The following is a 25,632-nucleotide window of genomic DNA, read 5'->3' on the forward strand; positions in this document are numbered from 1 at the left end:
GGGGCTTGAGTCTGTCGGGGGAGAAGAGGGACCAGGGTTCAGCGTGGGGGCGGGGGACAAGGAGGCGCAGGGTCTGATGGAAAGCGGAGCAGCGTGGTGACTAGGCTGGGGAGACGGCAGGTCTGTGGGGAAGGGTGGTGTGAGGGGATGGGGGTCTCCTTAGCAATTGGGCGCAACAATTGACGTCTGTGGCTTGGGGGGGCAGGAGAGGAAGAGGCAGGTATAATTCTCCAGTTAAAAGAACAAAAACACACACTTGCAGTTTAAAAATTGCGTTTTAATTTAATTTCTCCAATAAATTGTTTCCGTCAACTACTCTAGTAACTTTTTTCCCCACTGAGAAACAATATGGTTCTATCGCAGAATAACATTGCTACAGGACCACAACTTTTTTCAACAACACACACCATTTTTTTTTGCAAAAAGAAAAGGAGTACTTGTGGCACCTTAGAGACTAATCAATTTATTTGAGCATGAGCTTTTGTACGATTTATTGGTTAGTCTCTAAGGTGCCACAAGTACTCCTTTTCTTTTTGCGAATACAGACTAACACGGCTGTTACTCTGAAACCTGTCTTTTTTTTTTTTTTGGCAAAGATATATCTACTGCTGAGAGGAATAAGGATTTCAATCACTCATGCATCGCAAGAACTGGGCAGAGTAGCTACAGGTTAGTGTTTATCAGTAATGTTCTCAGTAATTGTAGAAGAGCAAAAAGTCTTAACAGAGATCAAGATCATGAGACACATGCTGCCAGAGCCCTGCACCTTTGCAGGGGTTTCAGTGATATTCTCCCATCCAAATATTAAGCAAGGCTTCCTGTTGCCTGTAAGATCTACTGCAATCATAATACAAAGGCGACATTGCTGCATATAGGGGGTGAAATCTTGGCCCCACTGAAGTCAGTGGGAAAAGAACCCATTGACTTTGTTAGGGATAGGATTTCACCCATGGAAAAATTGTACCTTTCTTTAGACCTCAGTTTTGTCAGTGTTGATTCACAGCATAATTTCTGAATCATTTGACTGGTTGGGTAATTAACAATATAAAAATATCACACCAAGTGGTAGACTTTGACACAGGCTTAAAAAATCTTCCAACATTCCAGGGCCGTAGCAAAGTTATAGTTAAATTGTTTATACTACAACCTCAGCTAGCTGAATGGCATGAGATATATTAAACTAGCTCGATAACTGTTACGAAAAGAGCAGGGAAGGATTAATATTAGCGAATGTTGCGTCCTCTAGCCAATACATTTTTGCAGCTGAGTGGAGGTTATATGTTATTAGGGTCAAGCACCTACCTACCAGCCTATGGTGCGTAAAAGCAAACTACTGATGCAAAACCAAGGCAGGAGAGAAAGAAGCAGGCCTTATAAGATAGAGGGTGGAAATAAAGATGTGACTTTATAGAAAGCAATTCCCACCACAAGCTTTATTTTCACAGTTGTGTCTCAATTGCCTTTTGGTGGTGAAAATAAACTAATGATTATCTGAAGGAACTTGTCAAGATAAAGCAACATACTTAGGAAGCTATTTCCCTGAATAGTTAAAGAATAAGTATTCTTTCTTGGCTTTGACTACTCCAGTTGTTTATGTGATATCTCCCACTGTTGTGTTATCGGGGCAGCTCCACTGGTGATAACTGCTGTGGAAGCAGTAGTTTTCACCAGTATTTTTGCGTCTGTATTTAGACTTGCTTTCAGCAGGTTTGGATGAGACAGACTGGTAAAAATGCTAGTGACCTGTCTACACTAATGTACCTCCTTATTGCTATAAGTGGGGCAGTGCAACAGTGAGATAGACCTCTCAAAAAAGGCTAGTATAGACACAGCCTCTCTGAGACAATCTTTTCCGCAACGTCATTGTTGGTAAAACTAAGAAGAAGGGTTTTCCAAATTTTTTTTTAGTGTCCACCATGCACAGTGGAAGGGACAATGGTATGAAATATGTGGCCCAGGCAGAATTCTGTTTTACTTCCATTCAAACTGGAACTTAATGTGTCCCAAATTATAGTAATTTACCTAAAAGAAAAGGAGTACTTGTGGCACCTTAGAGACTAACATCCGATGAAGTGAGCTCTAGCTCACGAAAGCTTATGCTCAAATAGATTGGTTAGTCTCTAAGGTGCCACAAGTACTCCTTTTCTTTTTGCGAATACAGACTAACACGGCTGTTACTCTGAAACCAGTAATTTACCTGCACACATCTATAGAATGTTTATTTCTAAAGACGTCTAGATACGGGCTTTGTTCCTTCTGGGATTGACTTCTGAATCAGAAATTTAAGGTGACTGAAGTATAGTCATGTTATTACTTGTACTGAGATCTCAGGATTAATGTACATCTTGCTCTTTGGTTAAGAGTGACCATTAATTACATGTGAGTAAATTAATTACATTAACTCCTCGCTTAACGTTGTAATTATGTTCCTGAAAAATGCTACTTTAAGTGAAATGATGTTAAGCGAATCCAATTTCCCCACAAGAATTAATATAAAGCAGGGGAGTTAGGTTCCAGGGAAACGTTTTTTGCTGGACAAAAGACTATATTTTATATTTATATATATATACACACACACATATACACAGTATAAGTTTTAAACAAACAATTTAATACTGTACACAGCAATGATGATTTTGAAGCTTGGTTGAGGTGATGGAGTCAGGAGGTGGGCTATTTCCCATGGAATGCCTTACTGCTAAATGATGAACTAGCACTTGTCTGAGCCCTCAAGGGTTAACATGTCGTTAATGTAGCCTTACGCTCTACAAGGCAGCACGAATGGAGGGAGGAGACACACCATGTGTGTGAGAGAAAGACGCACATTTAAGTATGTTGACCCCACTCTTAAGTACACTGTCTTTTTAAGTAGATCAGCAAGTTGAGACAGCAGCTGCTGCCAGCAAGCTCCCTCCATCCTGAGCCCTGTGGTGTGTCCCCCTTGCTCTGTGGAGATAGGGTACAGGAGCAGGGGTGCTGGAGCGAGGGGAGGGGGTCTGTGATGAAGTGGGACTGTTCTTAATGTTTCCTCTGAATAATGTGGGGGTGCCTAAGTTTCCCCTATGCAGTTCTTAAGTATCTAGGTGGTGGGGTAAGGGTGTATGATCACTGCAGAGCCCTAAAGGGCAGGTGTGTGCAGGAATCTGGACACAGTTTCCTGGCAACTGATGGCCTGGGCCCTTCCCCCCTTCAAGGTGAGAGCTAAAGGGTTGGAGAACAAAGGAATCAGGTGACCTCCTGGCCCGGGAAAGGGACAAAGCCCAGAGGATGTGGGGCTGGAGAGAGTTTCAGTTTGGGGCTGGCTGGACACATGGAGTGAAGGGCAGACGTGGTTGTCTGGCTCACTGCCCCCCAAAATGGACCCAGCTGAGGGGTCCTGTTCTCTGTACCTGCAAGCTCTGTGTTAGACCATGTTCCCGTCATCTAATAAACCTCTGTTTTATTGGCTGGCTGAGAGTCACATCTGACTGCAAAGTTGGGGTGCAGGACCCTCTGGCTTCCCCAGGAGCCCCACCTGAGTGGACTCGCTGTGGGAAGCGCACGGAGGGGCAGAGGAGGTCAGACCCAGGAAGGTGGAAGCTGTGTGAGCTGTGTGTCCTGAAGACAGGCTGCTCACAGAAAGGCGACTGCCCCAGAGTCCTGACTGGCTTCATGGGGAGCAGTTCCAGAGCATCGCCCAGGGACTCCGTGACAGGGACACCCTGACATTAGCACCCCACTTCCTCCCCCTCCGCCTGCACAGCAAACAGGAGGCTCCGGGGAGCAGCTCCAAGGCAGAGGGCAGGAGCAGCACAGGGCAGTGGGGGGTGGGACAGTTGAACTGCCTGGCAGTTGATAGCCTGCTGGGCGGCTGCCACGCAGGGATCTTAGGGGAGCTGACAGGGGGGCTGCTGGTCCACCCTGGTTTCAAGTCCCCATCAGGTAACGCTAACGGGCTGCTCTTTCTGCAAGCAGTGGACAAAGCAGGTGGCTGCCAAACAAGGTTATAAGGGGGTACTGCACAACTTTAAATGAGTATGTTCTCTAATTGATCAGTTAAGAGTTACTGTAGATGATTTGTTGCAGAGTGGTAGCCATGTTAGTCTGTATCAGCAAAAAGAACAAGGAGTACTTGTGGCACCTTAGAGACTAACAGATTTATAAAAGCTTACGCTCAAATAAATTTGTTAGTCTCTAAGGTGCCACAAGTACTCCTCGTTCTTTTTGTAAATGATTTGTACAGAAGCAAACATTACAAAGTGCATACGTTACAGCACAGTGAGAATTATTTTATTGCATATCCGACGATATGAGACTGAACTGGAGCCCAGTATAATGGGACTTGTATGTGTCGTAACTTTATTTCTGAAAACTTGGCCTGTTCAAGGTTTTTCCAGGGCTCCCTTGTCAGGCAGCATCCATCAAACACAAGTTTCCAAGTTGGATAAAAGACTTGCTGCCAGAAATAGGTCCAGCTTGAAGGATCTGCAGCCACATGTTCTAAGAAATAAAATGCCCCACCCTGGGGGGAAAAAACAATTTAGAAATATTTTAGAAATGAAGGAACTGATATGCAGTTTGCATAACTTTTCTTTGTGTTCTTAAAACTCAGTTTCTGTTCTGCCTTTTCTCCCTCAGTAATTTATACACTTGGAATTGAGGCTTTCTTTGCATACATTTCAATAAGTATCAAAATACTCCCTCCCCTCCCAAGTTGCTCTTTTAATCCTGTACATTTTAAAATAAACAGAAAATTACATATTTTTGCAGAGGTGTTTAAAATCCATATCAATAAGTTCTAAAAAAGACAAAAAATGTGCTTGCTTAGGACCTGGTTTCTTTAACTCTATTTATCTTTCACAGTAATCAGTACTTTGTGTTTTTGTTCAGAGTAAAACTACTAGGGTGTGGTTTTCAAAGGAGCCTGAGAGAGAGAGATATGCTTAAATCCCATTAAAATGAATTGGGAATACTTAGGTCCCTTTTAAAAATCCCACCATTAAGGTTGAAATTTCTGTAGAGGAATGGAGCAGTTGAGAATCAGGACCAGGGAGTTTTAACCCAGATGGAATGCTTTATAGAAAGTTATGAGCAAATAAAGAAAGGGAATGGAATTAAAGGAATGGTTATTTCAACCTTACGGTTTAGATCAGCCCTTATTTTTAGATGTTAAGTGATTTGTCCAAAATAACATAGCGAGTCTGTAGCAGAGCAGGAGTAGAACCTAGATCTCCTGACTAGCAGAACTGAGATCTCCTGTCCATTGGACCATGCTGTCTAGGAAAGCTCTAATATTTCACCTATAACATCCTAAAACTTTAAACTTCACTGACTTAATATTTTATCCATATCTGGTGTAGATGAAAATGACCAATCTTGATATCTCCCATGTAAAATTTAAATACTTTTTTTGGGTAGGGGGCTGTGTTAACTGACACAAGATGTTTCACCATGCTAGATTGAAAATTTGCTTTTTTCTAACAGAAAAATCCCTTGTAGGGAAAAAAATTAAAATTCTGCCTTAAATTGCATGTGTCCCAATTGCCATTGAAGTTAGTGGGAGTTGAATGCACAAAACACAGTTGGCCTAAGACTAATGGGGCAAAGTGACCAGTATGCTCCTACTGCTTTGCACCTCTTTGATATGCAAAGTAGATACAAGTCCAGTTTAATTGGCCAGATAAACGAGATTTGTGGCAGCTTTGCATCTCCAGAGTGGCAAAAAGCTGAAGGTCACTGGTGAATCTGGTCCAGTGGCTGTAGAATAGGTAATAATAATATAGGAAATATCTTTTTTTAAATACTCACAGGCCTGAGTACTCTCAAAACTTCTTTCAAGACACCCTCTATGCTTTGCACTGAGCACAGGACCAAGGTGCAAACCACTGCATCCATAGAGCTGTCAGCCACTTGGTTCAAGTCCTCCCCTGGGGCCACCAGGAAGCGCTGAAACTGCAGGTGCTGGTTCTGTGCCATGCTCTTGGAGAGACCGCGCTGGAAGTTGAGGTTTGTGTCAGTGCAGGTAATTTTGCAGCCAGGTGGGTAGAATTGGAAGTTGGCGCCAGTGCCGGTCCCAATCTCCAGCAAAGTCAGTTCCCCCGCGGGGCCTGCAAACTCCTGCAGGTTGCCGAACAGCTCTTGTTTGTGCCCTGATGCCCTCCGGTTGTAACTTGCAGTTAACTTCTCTAATAAGAAAGGAAAGAATATCTTCTTACAGAATGGTTCCCACATGCCCAGGAATGATAGCAGGTATATGGGCAGGGCAAGCAGCTGAATGCTAACACGGAGAAACAGGACCACTGCCTTTTCCATTCCCGCTTCTCAGTAGGACCTGCCCTGAAAAGAGCCTGCTTGTTTAAAAATAAGATCCCTTGAAGTTTAGGCAGAATGCAGAGTGAGTATCAAGCAGCTCTGTTCACTCTTGGGATTATTTTCTGCTCTTTGTACTCATCTGCTAGGCGGCTTCTACAGCCAATTTCAAAATCCAGTGTAAAGGTCCTGGCTGAAACTTGAGCAAAAAAGACCAGCTGCTCTGTTAGGAACAACTGACGCAGTCTGGAAACTGGTTGGTTATATGATGAACTGATACAGGCTGGCTCCTGCGTTTTGGAACTTGATTGATGCAACATGCTGCAAATCCCAGAAGCTTAACGGTTAGCAAGTTTCAGATAACAATTTCCGGCCTCTCTCTTAAAGCAGCCCTGTCTCATTTTCAATGTTGTGGCTAAGGGTTTATCCAGAAGGTGAGAGACCCTGGATCCAGACCCATGCTCCAACTTCTCTTTCATTATTTAGCCACAGGGGAACAGCTTCAACAGGAATTCCTGTTTTTCCCTAGTCTGTGAATCACTCTGGGGGTTAGGCGGGAAAGAGATGTCCTAGTGCTTAGAGTGAAGCAGAAACTTAGGTGGCTTGGGAACTTGTACTCTGAAAGCTTAGGTGCTGAGTGAGCTTAAGTACCTACAGCGTGTTAGGGTTCTCCCGAGACCTATTTCCACTTGGTTCCCAGAGAACTCTGTTTGACTCCAGTCTCAACACTCAGGTGCTTTTATTTGGCATACAGCCTCTATGTGGAGTTGATCAGGCTCAAACGTAGGAGGTGGGTATAGGGCGTACAACACATTCAAAGTTACACAGCAAACCTCTTCCTTTATATACATTACACAATACAGTGCATCACATTTTTGGGGTTGGCTTGGTCATTTTGTAGGAACCAGTCCCTCTTCTACAGCATGTTCTGTCCATGCCCAACTTACTCTTCACTTCATCTTGTGTTCCAGTCTTCTCTTATCCATTGTTAGCTTGTTTTCAGTAAATGATTCTCTGTGTATTTTCCCTCTTATTTTAGCTAGCTCAGACATTCTGTCTTTCAGCTTAGTGACCTGTTTACTTATCTTAGTACAAACTTTCTGTTTTCAGCCTGCTGATCTAGTTACCTTCTTTATCCTGTCTTCCAAGAAATGAGGCTTCCCCCATCTTTAATTACTCGTGTTAAGCTAGGCTTTCACAAGGTTTGGCAAGAGTTTTGTGGATCACAGTGGAGCCAAAACTGGAACTTAGGTGCACCTAAGTTCCTTTGTGGAGTCTACCCCTTCTCTATACTCTGCATCAAGCACTGCACCAGGATTCAGCAGAGAACTTGGGCTACCACAAAATCTCAATTTGGAGGTACTGATTCTCAGCGATTTTCCTGAAAAGAAACTTCTCAAAGTCGGGGTCTGTGCAGATCACTTGGCATCCCAACAGATAGAACTGGAAGCTGGCTCCAATGCCACAACTGATACCCAGCAGCACCAGCTCCTCTGTGGTGTTTGTAAACTCCTGCGAGCTGCTCAAGAGCTCCTGTTTCTGGTCAGAGGTCTTTCTGTTGTAAATGATGGTGAATCTTTCCATGACAGGTGGGAAAAATATCTTCTTGCTGCAGATGAGGTGTCTCAGTCTCAGGAACAAAAGCAGATATACAAGCAGGGCAAGGAACTGCTGTAGGAGCATAATTAGCAGCATTGCTGTCAGCAGAGAGGAGAGTTTGGACCTGACCAAGCTAACAGTGGTGTGGAAGAAATAGTCATGTCAGATGTTGGGGGAATTCTGTTGCTCTTTTGCATTTCTTACAAGCTGTAGTCATGGAGCTGTACCAAAATGTACTTGCCACACATCAAAGGAATCCAGCTTGAGGCAGCTATTGTGATAATGCCCTAACAGAAATTTCTTGGCTCCATTTTTATTCTGCAGGAGGTGCTATCCCAACCCCTTAAACTATAGAAGATATTGCTGCTGCCCCCAAAATCAAGCATAACCTTTCCCTGCATGGAAACAGGTGTTATTTTTAGTAGGTTGCATTTTTTTCAATTCCCCCCCCAGACATTCTTGTTAAACCCTGGATTTGTGCTGGAAATGGCCCGCCTTGATTATCATACACATTGTAAGGAGAGTGATCACTTTGGATAAGCTATTACCAACAGGAGAGTGGGTTTGTGTGTGTGGGGGGGGGGGGGGGAGAAAACCTGGATTTGTGCTGGAAATGGCCCACCTTGATTATCACACACATTGTAAGGAGAATGATCACTTTACATAAGCTATTACCAGCAGGAGAGTGGGGTGGGGGGAGAGAAAACCTTTTGTAGTGATAAACACCCATTTTTTCATGGTCTGTGTGTATAAAAACATCTTCTGTATTTTCCACAGTATGCATCCGATGAAGTGAGCTGTAGCTCACGAAAGCTTATGCTCAAATAAATTGGTTAGTCTCTAAGGTGCCACAAGTACTCCTTTTCTTCTTACTCTTCCTTGACTTTAGACTACAGTGAAACAAGATACAGCCTGGAGCTGCACAGACAAATAAATGAGAATTCAGGATAACTTACATTCCCATACACAGAGGGTTGTTTGTTTTTTGTAGATGGTTTAATCATATGATCCAGGAGGCACTTTAGACTGTTTAAAGATGCTATGGATTTTGTTAATATGGGTTTTACAGAATCCTTCAATATGAAGACTTGCTACATAAGCAAAGTCTCTTCACTTCCGTGAGAACATCAAATTATTAACGTACAGGCTGCAAGAAGCCAACTTTTGGTTTCTGGCAGGTAGAAAATCAGAACATTGCCCTGATTTCACAACACTTCAGTTGTCAAGTCTCTTAGATGCAGGGAGGCCATGCTGTAAGTGGGGATCTTTCTGCCTGTCCAGAGGGTGGGGAAGCAGTGGCAGGACTTTCCCTCTAGCAGTGATATCACAGCATCCAGCATGGCCAATTAAATCTGACTAGGTCTCCTGGGAGAAATCATTTGCCAAAAAATATATATATATTTTCAGTAAATTGTATATGTAGCTGCCTGATTTTGCATCAAGTCAGTTCCATCATGCTCACCTCTATGAAGGGGACTGGTGTAACCAGCAAGTGGGAACAAGAGGAAAAGGGGGAAGATTTTGTTTTTGTGGTGTATGTAGCAATATAGCTGTGAGCTAGATTTTGTGATTCCATTTTCAGTGCCCTTTTCTTTACATGTAAGCAGCTTCTCTCCTGGGAGGAAGGGCTGTGTGTCAATTCAGGATGACTTTTACAGAGCAAGTAACACATATACATCAAAAAGGAAAGGAGTACTTGTGGCACCTTAGAGACTAACCAATTTATTTGAGGATTAGCTTTCTTGAGCTACAGCTCACTTCATCGGATGCATACTGTGGAAAGTGTAGAAGATCTTTTATACACACAAAGCATGAAAAAATACCTCCCCCCCACCCCACTCTCCTGCTGGCAATAGCTTATCTAAAGTGATCACTCTCCTTACAATAAGAAAAGGAGTTCTTGTGGCACCTTAGAGACTAACCAATTTATTTGAGCATGAGCTTTCGTGAGCTACAGCTCACTTCATCAGATGTGATGAATACAGACTAACACGGCTGTTCCTCTGAAACCTCTCCTTACAATGTGTATGATAATCAAGTTGGGCCATTTCCAGCACAAATCCAGGATTTCTGGTTTTCTAGAGAAAACCTGGATTTGTGCTGGAAATGGCCCAACTTGATTATCATACACATTGTAAGGAGAGTGATCACTTTAGATAAGCTATTACCAACAGGAGAGTGGGGTGGGGGGAGGTATTTTTTCATGCTTTGTGTGTATAAAAGATCTTCTACACTTTCCACAGTATGCATCCGATGAAGTGAGTTGTAGCTCACGAAAGCTTATGCTCAAATAAATTGGTTAGTCTCTAAGGTGCCAAAAGTACTCCTTTTCTTTTTGCGAATACAGACTAACACGGCTGTTACTCTGAAACCTGACATATACACCATGCTTTCATATAGACTTTTAAGTTTGAGCTTTGTTTTCCTTTAACTGTTTGTCTGCTCTAAAAGATAAATCAATACAAAATGGCACTTGGTGCCTCATTGCTACTAATAAAGGCGGGCCTGTCACACAAGGCCTTCAGTTACACCTCTGTAACCTGGTGTTTTACAATCATGCTGTGACGTTATGAGTGTAATATAATATCTCATTGAAAGGTGACACAGGGCCAGAAAGAGTTAATTAACTCACAGACTGACCTGACTGATGGCCCAACTTTAGAGGCTGGTTAGGAAGATATGTAAATGAATAGAGCTTTGAAATGCAAGCCTGCATTGTTAGAGATAGAAGGATAGATGTTTGCTCAGGTCTTGTGATGTAAGCAAACAAGTCTTGTCTGTTGCTATGGCTTTGATTCAAAGATCAAAAAAGGAGTATTAATATTTAGGAAGACACTTGGGTGGAAAAGTATTATTGTCTACATGTCTTTTTGAAGGTTGTGGTAACCTGTATCTGAACTGTTTAATGAATAAATTACCCTATGCTAATTGCCATGATGTATGGGAGGAGGAAAGTTAAGCTTATTGTTTTCTCAGGCCAAAAGGCTGCTGGAAATTTGTAAAAACCTTGGGACACGATCCATCTTCATCTCAGATCTGCTTTGGGTTTCAAGAGTGGGAAACCTTAAGCCATAAGGATTGAGATCCCCAGTCACTGACTGGAGTCACCCTGAATATGGACATTGGACTATAACCTGTATACTGTTTCTAAAAGGACTTTTGGCAACTACAAGCTCATCTCTGCTATGTATCTGAACCTCAAGAAGTGTGGCTGCCTGATGATGCTGCCCATGGGAGCCAGCTGAGGTCACTCAATTAGGGTGAACTACAAACAGAATGGGGCAGACAAATCCCCAAAGCTGGTGGATATTACAATACTTAGATTTACCAAGGCAGCACAAAACAACTTCTATATTACCTCATTGGTTGATCAGAAATCTAAATAATGCAGTTCCCTTAAAGTGCCCAGCCTCAGGCCTCCATCCAGACACACCTGTCAGATATGATGATTACTGAAAATCTTATCTCATTATATAAAAGAAAAAGGTTCTTCCAATCCCAGAGGATCAGCCACACACCCAGGTCCAACTATAACTTAGATCCTACCCAAAATACACACCTATAGCCAATTCTTATTAACTAAACTAAAATTTATTAAAAAAGAAAGAGAGAGAGTTGGTTAAAAGATCAATATACGTACAGACTTGAATTCACTTCTCGAGGAAGTAATAGGGCTGCTGGGACATGAAGCAGGGCAGCAACAGGCATTGAGCAGGGACCCAGAATGCCTTCTGCTCACCCACCCCCTTCCCACAAGACCTATCGAGAGAGCTGCACGGTGGGAGAGCTGCCCGACAGCGCTGCTCTCATCAGCAGTGGAGGTGCTGCTAGTGTAAACACTCTGACGCCTGAGGAATTGAGTGAGGACACAAACCAGCGCTTTACTTTCACCAGTTCCCTGTCACCGGTTCAACTTACAGCACAAAAACTCTACAAGTGTAGACATACCCTAAGAAAGTACCTTTTTCTGTTTGTTTATACACAGTAAAGTGCACATTATTCTACTCTGTGTCCTGCACTTGGTTATCAGCGTGATAGCACTTGAAACAGAAGCCTTAAACTAGTTAAAACCACCTGCTAATGGGCCAGATTTTTCAAAATGGATCAGGATTAGATTTTCAAATGCTCGAGTCGATGTTTGAGGCCAGATTTTTGCACCCCCCCCCCATATAATATCTCAGCACCAGCAATTCCCATTGTGACACTTATGTCCAGTTTTCAAAAGATCCTGAAAGGTCTTAGAAATCTGGCCCATATTATTTAGGGCTGAACTGATGGGTTACTTTATGGCTAATTAAACTTATCAACTAGCCCCGTCTAGTCTTATGGTTACTTGAAGAAGGAGGTGTTGCTAGAGCAATTGTATGGCAATGAATGTTTGAAAGAGCTTGGGAGGTGGAATGGAAGCTGCAGGTTAATATGCTTGATGTTCTTTGGCAGGTACTAGGTTCCCCAACAGAGACTAGGGAAGCATGGACAGTGTTCTTGCTGTGGAGCCAAGTGTAACCAAGAATTAGCCCAGGACTCCTTCACCAAAGTAAGTCATGTTGGTGTTAGCAGTTTGCAACTATGTGTGGTGGAGGGTGAGACCCAAGTGCAAGATGGACACCTGAGAGGCCTCTCATCTCTGTACATACAGGTGATGCATGTAAACCATTCCTGAAACAGGTTGTGTTCGGCTTTGTGTATTTGTCAGTTTTACATGTGATACTTGCTGAATTATGTAACTGCAGCCAAGGAAGGTGTGATCTGCAGCAAAGGAAGATGTTTAGGTATGGATTTTTTATCTCTTCCTTGCGGCTAGGCCCATGTGATTGCTGTTTTCGGTGAACCCTGTACATGATTAAGTAGATGATGAATAAGTATTGGAATGAGAACTTGCCTTCAAAAGCTGCACTGTCCAGAGTGCAGATCATAGCCTGTTTCATTAGAGTGCATGTCTAAAGGGAAGTCTGCCCTGACTTCTGATCTGGTAGAAGAGGTCTAGAGATTAGATCATGGGACTGGAAGATAAGACTCATGGGGTACTATTCCACTCCTGCCACTGTCCTCCTGTGTGACCTTGGCTGAGTCACTTCATCTGTGCCTCAACTTCTCATCTCTAAACTATGGATAATATTAATCTTGCTAACTCCTTAATGAGAAGTACTAGGAAGTCAGTGGGATCAATATTTGTAAAATGCTTTGAGATCCTTGGTTGCAAGGTGCATAGTATATTGATAGTCTGTCCCACCTGAAACTTTGATGCAAATTTGTTTAATTTCAGAAAATTTATTCAAGTTTGAGCGTATGGTCTTGTTCCTGTAGTTGCCTTTCTTTCTATCAATTACTGAGTGAAATCCATTTATTCCAGTATTGATCTCCTGGGTTAGACTTAGTGGGCCAAATTCTGAATTTCGCCTTATACTAATCTGGGAAAAAACACTCTACAGGGGCTAGTGTTTACAAAAATTAGTTACCTGCTCCCCCTATTGGTAACAGAGCAGAGGATATAATCAAAGTACAGTATTTTCAACTTTATTGAGAAGCCTATGTCTCTGAAGCAACACCGTGGTTCTGTAGCAATTACAAAAGACAAACAAAACAAAAGGAATTGTATCAAAAGTACTTTCAGTGCAGCCTGAGTGGATATGTCTGGTGCTTAGATTTTTCCTTCTATTCTCTTTCAGTAGGATATGAGCTCCCTGCCACTTGGAGGCCCCAAGCTACTCTGTTGGCCTTAACTAGTGTTAATTACTCTGCTATAATAGGAGCATTTCGTTGTGCAGATTGCTGTTTCAAATCTGATTTAGACTGATGAGCCCGGATTCCCAAAGGAACATAGGCATTGCAAGCCCAAGCAACATGGTGCCCAGAAAGTCACAGGAACAACACTGAGATCCACAAAGCTTGACTTAGGCACCGAGGCTCTGTATATGATGAACAGGGAATGATCAGTGCTTTAGAATGTGATCCACAAAAACTGGCAGGACAGTCAGTGAAAAATGCTGACCACTGTGATCAGAGCTTTGTCTAAAACCTGGGAGGAGCTGACTGGCATATGAACAAACCTGACACCATAGTTAGGATAAGCTATGGATGCTCAGTAAATTTTCCCTGTTATTCTCATAAACCCAAGGCAATTTGGCTGGGCAGCTAATTGCTAAATAAGTATTGCTCTGACATTATAAGGCCGCTATTCAGGGGTAAATACCCCTAGGAATTGGAAGGAACCACAGTGCTGAAGTGACCTTGTTTCTCAGTGCATGGAGTTAGTTATTTCACAGCATATCCAATTATATGGGGACGAGTAGGGTTCCAGGACATGGGGGCGAAAAATGCTGACCACTGTGATCAGAGCTTTGTCTAAAACCTGGGAGGAGCTGACTGGCATATGAACAAACCTGACAATTATATGGGGACGAGTAGGGTTCCAGGACATGGGGGCGAAAAATGCTGACCACTGTGATCAGAGCTTTGTCTAAAACCTGGGAGGAGCTGACTGGCATATGAACAAACCTGACACCATAGTTAGGATAAGCTATGGATGCTCAGTAAATTTTCCCTGTTATTCTCATAAACCCAAGGCAATTTGGCTGGGCAGCTAATTGCTAAATAAGTATTGCTCTGACATTATAAGGCCGCTATTCAGGGGTAAATACCCCTAGGAATTGGAAGGAACCACAGTGCTGAAGTGACCTTGTTTCTCAGTGCATGGAGTTAGTTATTTCACAGCATATCCAATTATATGGGGACGAGTAGGGTTCCAGGACATGGGGGCGTCTATGTGCCGCAACTTCAGTTCCGAGAACCCTGCCTTCTCCAGGTCCTTCCAGGTCTCTCTGGTCAGGCAGCACCCGTCTCCCAAATATCTCCAGGTTGGGTTGTAGATCTGTTGCCAAAAGTAGCCCCAGCTGGAATGATCTGCAGCCACATGCTCCAAGAAATACAAAGCACCACCCTGGGAAACAAAGCAATCAAAATGCTTCAGGAACAAACAAAGGCTCTTAAAATCACCAACAACATCTCCCTTCCACTTTGGAGACACAACTCTTGGATCAAACTCCCCACATTCTGGCCATGTTTGGTTCAGGCTCACTTCTAACTATTATGTTTTCAGAAACTGCTTCCCATTATCAATTATGCATGGAGGCCAGTCAGCATTCCACCATGTTCTCATTCTGTCTTATTTCACTCCTGTGAGACTTTAAAAATACTATTTGGGGAAGCTACATGACTACAGAAAGGTTTGAGTTCCAGGTGGAAGGGGAAGGATGCTCTTGTGACTAAGAGTCAGGACTCTCAGATTCTGTTCCCAGCTCTGGCACTACTGCCTTAGGTTCCCTTGAGCAAATCACTTAACTTTCCGGTATTTCAGTTTTTCCATCTGTAAAATGGGGTTGATCAGAATACTTACCATACCCTCCAAGTGGTGAGGGTTAATTCACTGATGTTTATATAGCACAGTGAGGCAGGTGCCACTAGACAAGGATCAGGCATTCACTTCATTGGCAGTCTTGTGAGCTGCACAACTGCTTCACTGCATCCACTGCTGGAGAGCAGATCTGGTACAGCATATTCCAGTGATTAAAAACACTGGATAAGTAGCAGAGCTAGTGCTGAGAGCAAACCTATTCAGAACATTCAAGGCTGTTTTTAGTGGAGTCTGGTGTAAGAGTTACGGATTCTGATTTGAATTTTTCACCCCTTAGTGAGGAAGTTGCTGTACATGTTTTTTTCCCCACCTTGTAGTTTAGCTCCACAATGAAAACAATGTTTTGGATTGCCTTAATGAATGTTCTTTATAGTCACAACCAAGGCTAAGGCCTTGTCTGCATGGGAAACTTCTACCAATTACACAGGTTACCCACCCCCTCCCCTTGTGTGGACACTCCTTAGCCCTGGTCTACACTAGGACTTTAGATCGAATTTAGCAGCGTTAAATCTATTTAAACCTGCACCCGTCCACACAATGAAGCCCTTTATTTCGACTTAAAGGGCTCTTAAAATCGATTTCCTTACTCCACCCCTGACAAGTGGATTAGCGCTTAAATCGATGTTGCCGGCTCGAATTTGGGGTACTGTGGACACAATTCGATGGTATTGGCCTCCGGGAGCTATCCCAGAGTGCTCCATTCTGACCGCTCTGGACAGCGCTCTCAACTCAGATGCACTGGCCAGGTAGACAGGAAAAGAACCGCGAACTTTTGAATCTCATTTCCTGTTTGGCCAGCGTGGCAAGCTGCAGGTGACCATGCAGAGCTCATCAGCAGAGGTGACCATGATGGAGTCCCAGAATCGCAAAAGAGCTCCAGCATGGACTGAACGGGAGGTACGGGATCTGATCGCTGTTTGGGGAGAGGAATCCGTGCTATCAGAACTCCGTTCCAGTTTTCGAAATGCCAAAACCTTTCTGAAAATCTCCCAGGGCATGAAGGACAGAGGCCATAACAGGGACCCGAAGCAGTGCCGCGTGAAACTGGAGGAGCTGAGGCAAGCCTACCAGAAAACCAGAGAGGCGAACGGCCGCTCTGGGTCAGAGCCCCAAACATGCCGCTTCTATGATGAGCTGCATGCCATTTTAGGGGGTTCAGCCACCACTACCCCAGCCGTGTTGTTTGACTCCTTCAATGGAGATGGAGGCAATACAGAAGTAGGTTTTGGGGACGAAGAAGATGATGAGGAGGAGGTTGTAGATAGCTCACAGCAAGCAAGCGGAGAAACCGGTTTTCCCGACAGCCAGGAACTGTTTCTCACCCTAGACCTGGAGCCAGTACCCCCCGAACCCACCCAAGGCTGCCTCCTGGACTCAGCAGGCGGAGAAGGGACCTCTGGTGAGTGTACCTTTTAAAATGCTATACATGGTTTAAAAGCAAGCATGTGAAAGGATTACTTTGCCCTGGCATTTGCGGTTCTGCCTTTGCAAAAGGTTTCTGGGGAGGGCAGCCTTATTTCGTCCTTCATGGTAGGACACTTTACCACTCCAGGCCAGCAACACGTACTGGGGAATCACTGTAGAACAAAGCATTGCAGTGTATGTTTGCTGGCATTCAACCAAAATCCGTTCACGCGGTGGGAGGAGGCAAAATGCGACCTTGTAACGAAAGCACATGTGCTATGTATGTAATGTTAACTTTCAAGGTTTACCCTGAAAGAGTGTAGCCACTGTTTTATAAAATGTGTCTTTTTAAATACCGCTGTCCCTTTTTTTTTCTCCACCAGCTGCATGTGTTTCAATGATCACAGGATCTTCTCCTTCCCAGAGGCTAGTGAAGCTTAGAAAGAAAAAAAAACGCACTCGCGATGAAATGTTCTCCGAGCTCATGCTGTCCTCCCACACTGACAGAGCACAGACGAATGCGTGGAGGCAAATAATGTCAGAGTGCAGGAAAGCACAAAATGACCGGGAGGAGAGGTGGAGGGCTGAAGAGAGTAAGTGGCGGGCTGAAGAGAGTAAGTGGCGGGCTGAAGACAGGGCTGAAGCTCAAAGGTGGCGGCAGCGTGATGAGAGGAGGCAGGATTCAATGCTGAGGCTGCTGCAGGACCAAACCAGTATGCTCCAGTGTATGGTTGAGCTGCAGCAAAGGCAGCTGGAGCACAGACTGCCACTGCAGCCCCTCTGTAACCAACCGCCCTCCTCCCCAAGTTCCATAGCCTCCACACCCAGACGCCCAAGAACACGGTGGGGAGGCCTCCGGCCAACCAGCCACTCCCCCACAGAGGATTGCCCAAAAAAAAGAAGGCTGTCATTCAATAAATTTTAAAGTTGTAAACTTTTAAAGTGCTGTGCTTAAAGTGCTGTGTGGCATTTTCCTTCCCTCCTCCACCACCCCTCCTGGGATACCTTGGTAGTCATCCCCCTATTTGTGTGATGAATGAATAACGAATGCATGACTGTGAAGCAGCAATGACTTTATTGGCTCTGCAAGCAATGATTAAAGGGAGGAGGGGAGGGTGGTTAGCTTACAGGGAAGTAGAGTGAACCAAGGGGCGGGGGGGTTCATCAAGGAGAAACAAACAGAACTTTTACACCGTAGCCTGGCCAGTCATGAAACTGTTTTTCAAAGCTTCTCTGATGCGTACCGCGCCCTCCTGTGCTCTTCTAACCGCCCTGGTGTCTGGCTGCGCGTAACCAGCAGCCAGGCGATTTGCCTCAACCTCCCACCCCGCCATAAACGTCTCCCCCTTACTCTCACAGATATTGTGGAGCACACAGCAAGCAGTAATAACAGTGGGAATATTGGTTTCGCTGAGGTCTAAGCGAGTCAATAAACTGCGCCAGCGCGCCTTTAAACGTCCAAATGCACATTCTACCACCATTCTGCACTTGCTCAGCCTGTAGTTGAACAGCTCCTGACTACTGTCCAGGCTGCCTGTGTACGGCTTCATGAGCCATGGCATTAAGGGGTAGGCTGGGTCCCCAAGGATACATATAGGCATTTCAACATCCCCAACAGTTATTTTCTGGTCTGGGAATAAAGTCCCTTCCTGCAGCTTTTGAAACAGACCAGAGTTCCTGAAGATGCGAGCATCATGCACCTTTCCCGGCCATCCCACGTTGATGTTGGTGAAACGTCCCTTGTGATCCACCAGAGCTTGCAGCACTATCGAAAAGTACCCCTTGCGGTTTATGTACTCGGCGGCTTGGTGCTCCGGTGCCAAGATAGGGATATGGGTTCCATCTATAGCCCCACCACAGTTAGGGAATCCCATTGCAGCAAAGCCATCCACTATGACCTGCACATTTCCCAGGGTCACTACCCTTGATATCAGCAGATCTTTGATTGCGTGGGCTACTTGCATCACAGCAGCCCCCACAGTAGATTTGCCCACTCCAAATTGATTCCCAACTGACCGGTAGCTGTCTGGCGTTGCAAGCTTCCACAGGGCTATCGCCACTCGCTTCTCAACTGTGAGGGCTGCTCTCATCTTGGTATTCATGCGCTTCAGGACAGGGGAAAGCAAGTCACAAAGTTCCATGAAAGTGCCCTTACGCATGCGAAAGTTTCGTAGCCACTGGGAATCGTCCCAGACCTGCAACACTATGCGGTCCCACCAGTCTGTGCTTGTTTCCCGAGCCCAGAATCGGCGTTCCACAGCATGAACCTGCCCCATTAGCACCATGATGCATGCATTGTCAGGGCCCATGCTTTCAGAGAAATCTGTGTCCATGTCCTGATCACTCACGGGACCGCGCTGACGTCGCCTCCTCGCCCGGTATCGCGTTGCCATGTTCTGGTGCTGCATATACTGCTGAATAATGCGTGTGGTGGTTAATGTGCTCCTAATTGCCAAAGTGAGCTGAGCGGGCTCCATGCTTGCCGTGGTATGGCGTCCGCACAGAAAAAAGGCGCGGAACGATTGTCTGCTGTTGCTCTGACGGAGGGAGGGGCGACTGACGACACGGCTTACAGGGTTGGCTTCAGGGAGCTAAAATCAACAAAGGGGGTGCCTGTACATCAAGGAGTATTTCAGGCAGGACTGCACGGAGGGTTCCAATAAGAAATGGTGCACCTAAGTTATCGTTGTTATTGGAACAAGGAGGTTAGCCTGGCCTCTGATTGATACATGGCTAGATTTACCTCGCTGCACCTTCTCTGTGAGTGACTGCAGTGTGACCTAGAGGAATGAGTCCCCTAGACAGGGGAGGAGGCAAATGAGTACAAAACAAATCTGGTCTATTTCTTGTTTTGACCCACTCCATCTATCTTTTACATCTTTGGCTGGCAGCAGACGGTGCAGAAGGACTGCATGCCATCCACATCTCATGGCTGCTTGGCAGAAGATGGTACAGTACGCCTGCTAGCCATCCCCATCTCTTGCCTGCCTGGCAGAAGATGGTGCAATACGACTGCTAGCAATCCTCATCTCTTGCCTGCCTGGCAGAAGATGGTACAGTACGACTGCTAGCAGTCCGTATCGCCTGCCTGCTCACCATAAGACGGTTCAATAGGACTGACTGCAGGACTAAAGAGAATGACCTGGTCAAGTCACTCCAAATTTAGTCCCTGCGCCCATGTCTGCCCAGGCGCTCCCAGCCGACGCGGCCAGGAGCACCTCGGACACGATGAGGACGACTACCAGTCGTATTGCACCGTCTGCTGCCAGAAGGCAAGGGGTTGCTGCTACTGTGCAGCAAAGCCGTACCGCGTCTGCCAGCACCCAGGAGACATAGGGTGACGGTTACCTGAGCGGGCTCCATGCTTGCTGTGGTATGGCGTCTGCACAGGTAACTCAGGAAAAAAGGCGCGAAATGATTGTCTGCCCTTGCTTTCACGGAGGGAGGGAGGGAACGGGGGCCTGACGACACGTACCCAGAACCACCCGCGACAATGTTTTAGCCCCATCAGAGCGCTCCATTGTGACTGCTCTGGACAGCACTCTCAGATGCCCGATTGTTTGCCATTGCTCTGACGCTGGGAGGGGCGCTTACAGGGTTGGCTTCAGGGAGCTAAAATCAACAAAGGGGGTGGCTTTACATCAAGGAGTATTTCAGGCAGGACTTCACGGAGGGTTCCAATAAGAAATGGTGCACCTAAGTTATTGTCCTTATTGGAGCAAGAAGGTTAGCCTGGCCTCTGATTGATACATGGCTAGATTTACCTCGCTGCACCTTGACTGCAGTGTGATCTAGAAGAATGAGTCCCCTAGACAGGGGAGGGGGGGGAAGCAAATGAGTACAAAACAAATCTGGTCTATTTCTTGTTTTGACCCACTCCATCTATCTTTTACATCTTTGGCTGGCAGCAGACGGACTGCATGCCATCCACATCTCATGACTGCTCGGCAGAAGATGGTACAGCACGACTGCTAGCAGTCCGTATCGCCTGCCCGCTCACCATAAGACGGTTCAATAGGACTGACTGCAGGACTAAAGAGAATGACCTGGTCAAGTCACTCCAAATTTAGTCCCTGTGCCCATGTCTGCCCAGGCGCTCCTGATCGACCTCACAGAGGCGACCAGGAGCACCTCAGACATGACGATGACGGCTACCAGTCGTACTGTACCGTCTGCTGCCACAAGGCAAGGGGTTGCTGCTACTGTGTAGCAATGCCGTACCGCGTCTGCCAGCACCCAGGAGACATAGGGTGACGGTTACCTGAGCGGGCTCCATGCTTGCCATGGTATGGCGTCTGCACAGGTAACTCAGGAAAAAAGGCGCGAAATGATTGTCTGCCCTTGCTTTCACGGGGGGAGGGAGGGAACGGGAGGCTGACGATATGTACCCAGAACCACCCGCGACAATGTTTTAGCCCCATCAGGCATTGGGATCTCAACCCAGAATTCCAATGGGCAGCGGAGACTGCGGGAACTGTGGGATAGCTACCCACAGTGCAACGCTCCGGAAGTCGACGCTTGCCTCGGTACTGTGGAAGCGCTCCGCCGAGTTAATGCACTTAATGCACTTAGAGCATTTACTGTGGGGACACACACACTCGAATTTATAAAACCGATTTCTAAAAAACCGACTTCTATAAATTCGACCTTATTCCGTAGTGTAGACATACCCTTAGTAGCTTTTTTCAGTTGAGCTTAAACCTGTTCCCAGTGGTGAGCTGGAGCAGGTTCCCACCGGTTCGCTAGAACCGGTTGTTAAATTTAGAAGCCTTTTTAGAACCAGTTGTTCTGTGAGGGACAACCGGTTCTAAAAGGGCTTCTAAATTTAACTGGCCAAAAGTGGTGCCTTAGGCACCGACTCCATGGGTGCTCCAGGGCTGGAGCACCCAAGGGGAAAATTTGGTGGGTGCAGAGCATCCAACGGCAGCTCCCCGCCCCACCCCCGGCCCCAGCTCACCTCCGCTCCGCCTCCTTCCCTGAACACGCCGCCCCGCTCTGCTTCTCTGCCCCCCCCAGGCTTCCCACGAATCAGCTGTTCGCGCGGGAAGCCTGGGAGGGCTGAGAAGCAGGCGGCGGCTTCGCACTCAGGCCCAGGGAGGCGGAAGTGAGCTGGGACGGGGGGGAGGGGGCGCAAGGAGGGCCGCCTGTGCCGCAGCAGATAACCCGGGGGGGGGGGGGGGAGCATGCAAGGGAACTGCTCCTCGCCCCAGCTCACCTCCGCCACCCTCAGCTTGAGTGTGAAGCCACCGCCTGCTTCTCAGCCCTCCCTGGCTTCCCGCCGAACAGCTGGTTCACGGGAAGCCGGGGGTGGGTGGGTGGGTGAGGTGAGCTGGGGCCGGGCGCAGGACCGGGAGCTGCCGGTGGGTGCTCTGCACCCACCAAATTTTCCCCATGGGTGCTCCAGTCCTGGAGCACACACGGAGTCGGCGCCTAAGGCTCCACTTTTAATGTGATCAGTGGAGGGAGCAGCCGCTCCCCCTGCTCCTCCCCAGCTACGCTACTCCGCCCCTTGGAGCCAGAGGGACCTGCTGGATGCTTCCTGGGAGCTGCTCCAGGTAAGCATCACTGGGACTCCCCACCTCGCCCCCCGGCAGGTTCCTCTGGCTCTTAGGGGTGGGGTGGGCACCCACTACAGTGGCCCACGAGACCCTTCTGCCCAGTTCGGGGGGGGTGTGTCAAGGAATGCAGGGGGTTGGATGGGGCAGGAGTCCTGGGGGACGGGGGGGCAACGACCCCCTCGTGGGGTGAGGAGGGAACCAGTTGTTAAGATTTTGGCAGCTCATCACTGCCTGTTCCCAAGTGATATAAGCCAAACCAGTCGTTTTCAACCTTTTTTTAATTTGTGGATCCCTAACACGTTTTGAACCCTAACCCTAACCCTTTGGAAATTTTAGACCTAGTCTGTAGACCCCCAGGGGTCTGTGGAATACAGGTAGAAAACCACTGAGTTAAGCCAAAAAAGGCATTGTTACACCAGAATAAGAGTGTCATACTGGTATAATTATATCTATTTAAATTTACATCTTAAGTTATAATGAACAAAGTTGCCCATGTAGATGAGGTCCAAGGGTGAGATACTAAAAGCAATAAGCAATGAGGTTATCGGTTATTAACTTAGTTTGACACAGATATTACAGGACACAGGATAGTGCAGTCCAAGGGATATCTACAAATACGTTAGTAATGCTGCAGGGTCCAGAGCATCTGGCAGGCATGTGCTGACAGGCAATATTGTTAGTAAAGAGAGAGAGTGAGTTTGGGGAGAAGAAAAGCTGGCAGTGAAAGAGGAGGAGTGCTGGGTAATTTAAACTAAACTTCCTGCTCAGCCTGGGATTCCACCCCCTCAAAATGCACAGCCACCCACCCCTCCATTCATTGTTCTACTCTCGACAGATGTGTCCTATGTTATCATGAAGTCCCTACCGCCTGCTTGAGAGTTCCTGAAATCACACACTCATGAGCTCTGTTTGAAGTGAGGGTGTTCCTTCAGAATTCCTCCTGAGTTCCCACCTTTTGCTGAACAAAGGTTCAGAGAACAGGAGTACTGGAAATTCTGGGCTATTGGATGAACAGTGAGCATTGCAGTAAGAACACTTGCGGGTAGGGCAGCAGAACAGCCATCCAGTTTCCCTCTAACAAGTGGATTTCGTGCAACAAGGCTGCCAGCTGTTCTAGACGTCAGGTTGTACTATAGTTCTGCCGCTCCTGCTCTGCATGGTGACAGAATTCAGTTGCCAGAACTACAAAGGCAAGGGCTTATTTTTAATTCCCTCTCACCTTAATTAGGAAAAATAGCAAAGGTTCAGCCAGGTAGAATTCCAGCCTCGGTTGCTGCTCAGCCTGCCAGGTAAGAGTGGGATAACTTTCATCTTAATGAGAAAGTTACTTGCAGTTTCACTTCCACATTCAGACAATGGCAATTGTATGAGCCCACTTCTTAGCTTTGTGTTATGAGATCCATGGACTAGAAAGATGGCACATTTGTGCTTGATTCTTAAGCTTAAAGGGGGGTGGGAAATAAAGGGTAACATTTTCAGAAGCACTGAAATAAGTTAGGTGTCTAAGTCTCATTTTTAAAAGAGGAACATAGGTCCTGAAGTCACTTAGGTGCTTCTGAATATTTGACACCAAGTCCATTAAGGGATATAGTTGGATAGTTTGGGCTTCAGATAAGATGCTTTATGAATAATTTGTAGCATGCTTGCATGTTTTAACTAAGCTAAACCATCTAGTGCTTTTGTGGCTTAAAAGAATTTTAAGCAAACAGCTGTTTGAATGTAACTATCCCCCTGCTATATAGGGTTTGCACTCCAATCATTGCAGCATTGTGATAGTGCATGTGAACCAGAATTTGAACTGCCTGTTAACAGGAGTGGAACAGATGAGCCTGTTTTCATTATCAGCCTCATTGTGATTTTTTTAAAGTTGATTCAGTCATAGCTAAGCCTAAGCAACTCACTAGCTGGTCAGGTCTGTCTCCTTACAGGAACAAGGGAGAGAATGTTGTATTGGCTTTTATTTGGATGTTAGCCACATAAAGTAAGTCAAGGCAGCCCAACGATAGCCATCTTATAAGTGTGTGTGATAAACACTGAAATGGTGTTAAGTGACACAGCAAAGGAAATGAAGGTGCGTGGCTTGGTTCTGTCGGTTTTCCTTTTAGTCCTTTCTGTTCAGAAAACTGCTGGCTTCCAGGCAAACACATACAAATAAATGCTGTAGGTGATGAAGGTTTGGATTGTGGCTAGCCCATCCAGTGGGCATTTGGAGTCTCTGCTCGTAGGGGAACACAGGGACTTCTCCCTCTCTCTATCCCTGCAGGATATATCTCCAAAGGGGGAGGGGAGAAGGTGGGTCATGGCTTTACCCCTGCACACTAGGCCACTCGGGGGAGGGATGCGTCTCTGGGTAGGTGGCTCCCCACACACTCGCACTAGGCATTTCTTTGCATGGCACAGCTTGGCCCATAAACAAAATAGCACCCCCCCAATGGTACTCATACTCACCAGCCTGAGCACTCGCAAGACTTCTCTCAGGACCTGCTCGATGCTGCGCACCGAGCACAGCACCAAGGTGCAAACCACCACATCCATGGAGTCGTCAGCCACCGGGAGCAGGTCCTCACCGGAGGCCACCATGAACCGTTCAAACCGGAGGTGTGGGCTGTCAGAAATGCTCTTGAGGAGGAACCCCTCAAAGTTGGGGTTGGGATCAGTGCATGTCACCCGGCATCCGGGTGGGTAGAACTGGAAGTTGGCGCCTGTGCCTGTGCCTATTTCCAGCAGCCTGAGCTCCCTTGAAGGGCCTGCAAACTCCCCCAGGTTGCTGAACAGGTCCTGTTTCTGTTGGAAGAGTTTGCGGTTGTAGATAGTGGAGCACTTGGCCATGAGATATGGGAAGATCTTCTTACAGAGGGGGTCCCATAAGCCCAGATAAGAGAGCAGGTAGACAGGCAGGGTGAGGAGCTGGATGCATCGCTGGAGGAGAGGGATCAGCACCATCAGTGCAAAGAGGAGAATGCAAGAATCCTCAATCCTGGCTGTAAACACCACCAAAGCCACTGCTGTGTTCCAACTTTACTGAGCATTTCCTTCTCGCTCTCCTGGCCAGCTGACTCATGCTGAACTGGTTATATCTGGTTTCTCCAGCTGGCTGTCCTCCTAATTCTATCTTAAAGAGACAGAGCATTGTTTAGTCATAATTCTTCCTACAAGCACAACTGAAGCGGGATGCAGTGAGGATAGAAATCGATTTGTTTGCTTACATAATGTTGGACTCAATCCTTCAAGGTCCTGGGTGCTGTGGCCTGGTGGAGCAAAGCACTTAAGTATATGCTTAACTTTAAACATAGGAGTCGTTCTACTGAAGCTAATGCTACTACTCACGAGTTGAAAGCTAAGCATGGATTTAAGTGCTTTGCTGAAGTG

At 46.2% G+C, this 25,632-nt stretch overlaps 5 protein-coding genes across 7 annotated transcripts in view; 3 read left to right on the top strand and 2 right to left on the bottom strand.

Annotated features, from left to right (window-relative positions):
• Nucleotides 1–2,590: 2,590 nt before the first annotated feature.
• LOC125627512 (thiol S-methyltransferase TMT1A) lies at nt 2,591–6,556 on the bottom strand. The gene is made up of 2 exons (XM_048831681.2): nt 5,788–6,556; nt 2,591–4,501 (listed from the first exon to the last, which is right to left on the bottom strand). Exons 1-2 carry the CDS (start codon nt 6,289–6,291, stop codon nt 4,265–4,267), a joined length of 741 nt encoding a protein of 246 aa, XP_048687638.1. The 5' UTR covers nt 6,292–6,556; the 3' UTR covers nt 2,591–4,264.
• LOC125627509 (uncharacterized) overlaps nt 5,854–25,632 on the top strand; it is a 44,345-nt gene continuing 24,566 nt past the window's right edge. The window contains exons 1-2 of one of the 3 annotated variants that reach the window (XM_075121581.1): nt 5,854–5,985; nt 12,328–12,659. The gene's annotated coding sequence lies outside the window, so the exon portion shown is untranslated. The remainder of the gene's footprint in view (nt 5,986–12,327; nt 12,660–25,632) is intronic. The other 2 variants (XM_075121580.1, XM_075121582.1) reach the window with 2 other exon arrangements.
• Nucleotides 14,321–25,333, bottom strand: LOC125627513 (thiol S-methyltransferase TMT1A). Its single transcript, XM_048831682.2, has 2 exons — nt 24,712–25,333; nt 14,321–14,827 (listed from the first exon to the last, which is right to left on the bottom strand). Exons 1-2 carry the CDS (start codon nt 25,204–25,206, stop codon nt 14,591–14,593), a joined length of 732 nt encoding a protein of 243 aa, XP_048687639.1. The 5' UTR covers nt 25,207–25,333; the 3' UTR covers nt 14,321–14,590.
• LOC142069655 (uncharacterized) lies at nt 15,807–17,647 on the top strand. Its single transcript, XM_075121583.1, has 2 exons — nt 15,807–16,700; nt 17,089–17,647. Exons 1-2 carry the CDS (start codon nt 16,121–16,123, stop codon nt 17,628–17,630), a joined length of 1,122 nt encoding a protein of 373 aa, XP_074977684.1. The 5' UTR covers nt 15,807–16,120; the 3' UTR covers nt 17,631–17,647.
• The window catches only part of SCN8A (sodium voltage-gated channel alpha subunit 8), a 164,172-nt gene continuing 160,576 nt past the window's right edge, over nt 22,037–25,632 (top strand). Inside the window, exon 1 of the mRNA XM_075121579.1 lies at nt 22,037–22,260. The gene's annotated coding sequence lies outside the window, so the exon portion shown is untranslated. The remainder of the gene's footprint in view (nt 22,261–25,632) is intronic.

The sequence above is a fragment of the Caretta caretta genome, chromosome 20, assembly GCF_965140235.1.
Source record: "Caretta caretta isolate rCarCar2 chromosome 20, rCarCar1.hap1, whole genome shotgun sequence".
Taxonomy (NCBI): domain Eukaryota; kingdom Metazoa; phylum Chordata; order Testudines; family Cheloniidae; genus Caretta; species Caretta caretta.

Coding starts and splice junctions, on each gene's coding strand:
- LOC142069655 (XM_075121583.1), top strand. CDS start 16,121: ATGCAGAGCTCATCAGCAGAGGTGACCATGATGGAGTCCCAGAATCGC. Junction 16,701..17,088: donor AGGCGGAGAAGGGACCTCTG/GTGAGTGTACCT, acceptor TTTCTCCACCAG/CTGCATGTGTTTCAATGATC.
- LOC125627512 (XM_048831681.2), bottom strand. CDS start 6,291: ATGGAAAAGGCAGTGGTCCTGTTTCTCCGTGTTAGCATTCAGCTGCTT. Junction 4,502..5,787: donor TTTTGAGAGTACTCAGGCCT/GTGAGTATTTAA, acceptor TTTTCCCCCCAG/GGTGGGGCATTTTATTTCTT.
- LOC125627513 (XM_048831682.2), bottom strand. CDS start 25,206: ATGGTGCTGATCCCTCTCCTCCAGCGATGCATCCAGCTCCTCACCCTG. Junction 14,828..24,711: donor TCTTGCGAGTGCTCAGGCTG/GTGAGTATGAGT, acceptor TTTGTTTCCCAG/GGTGGTGCTTTGTATTTCTT.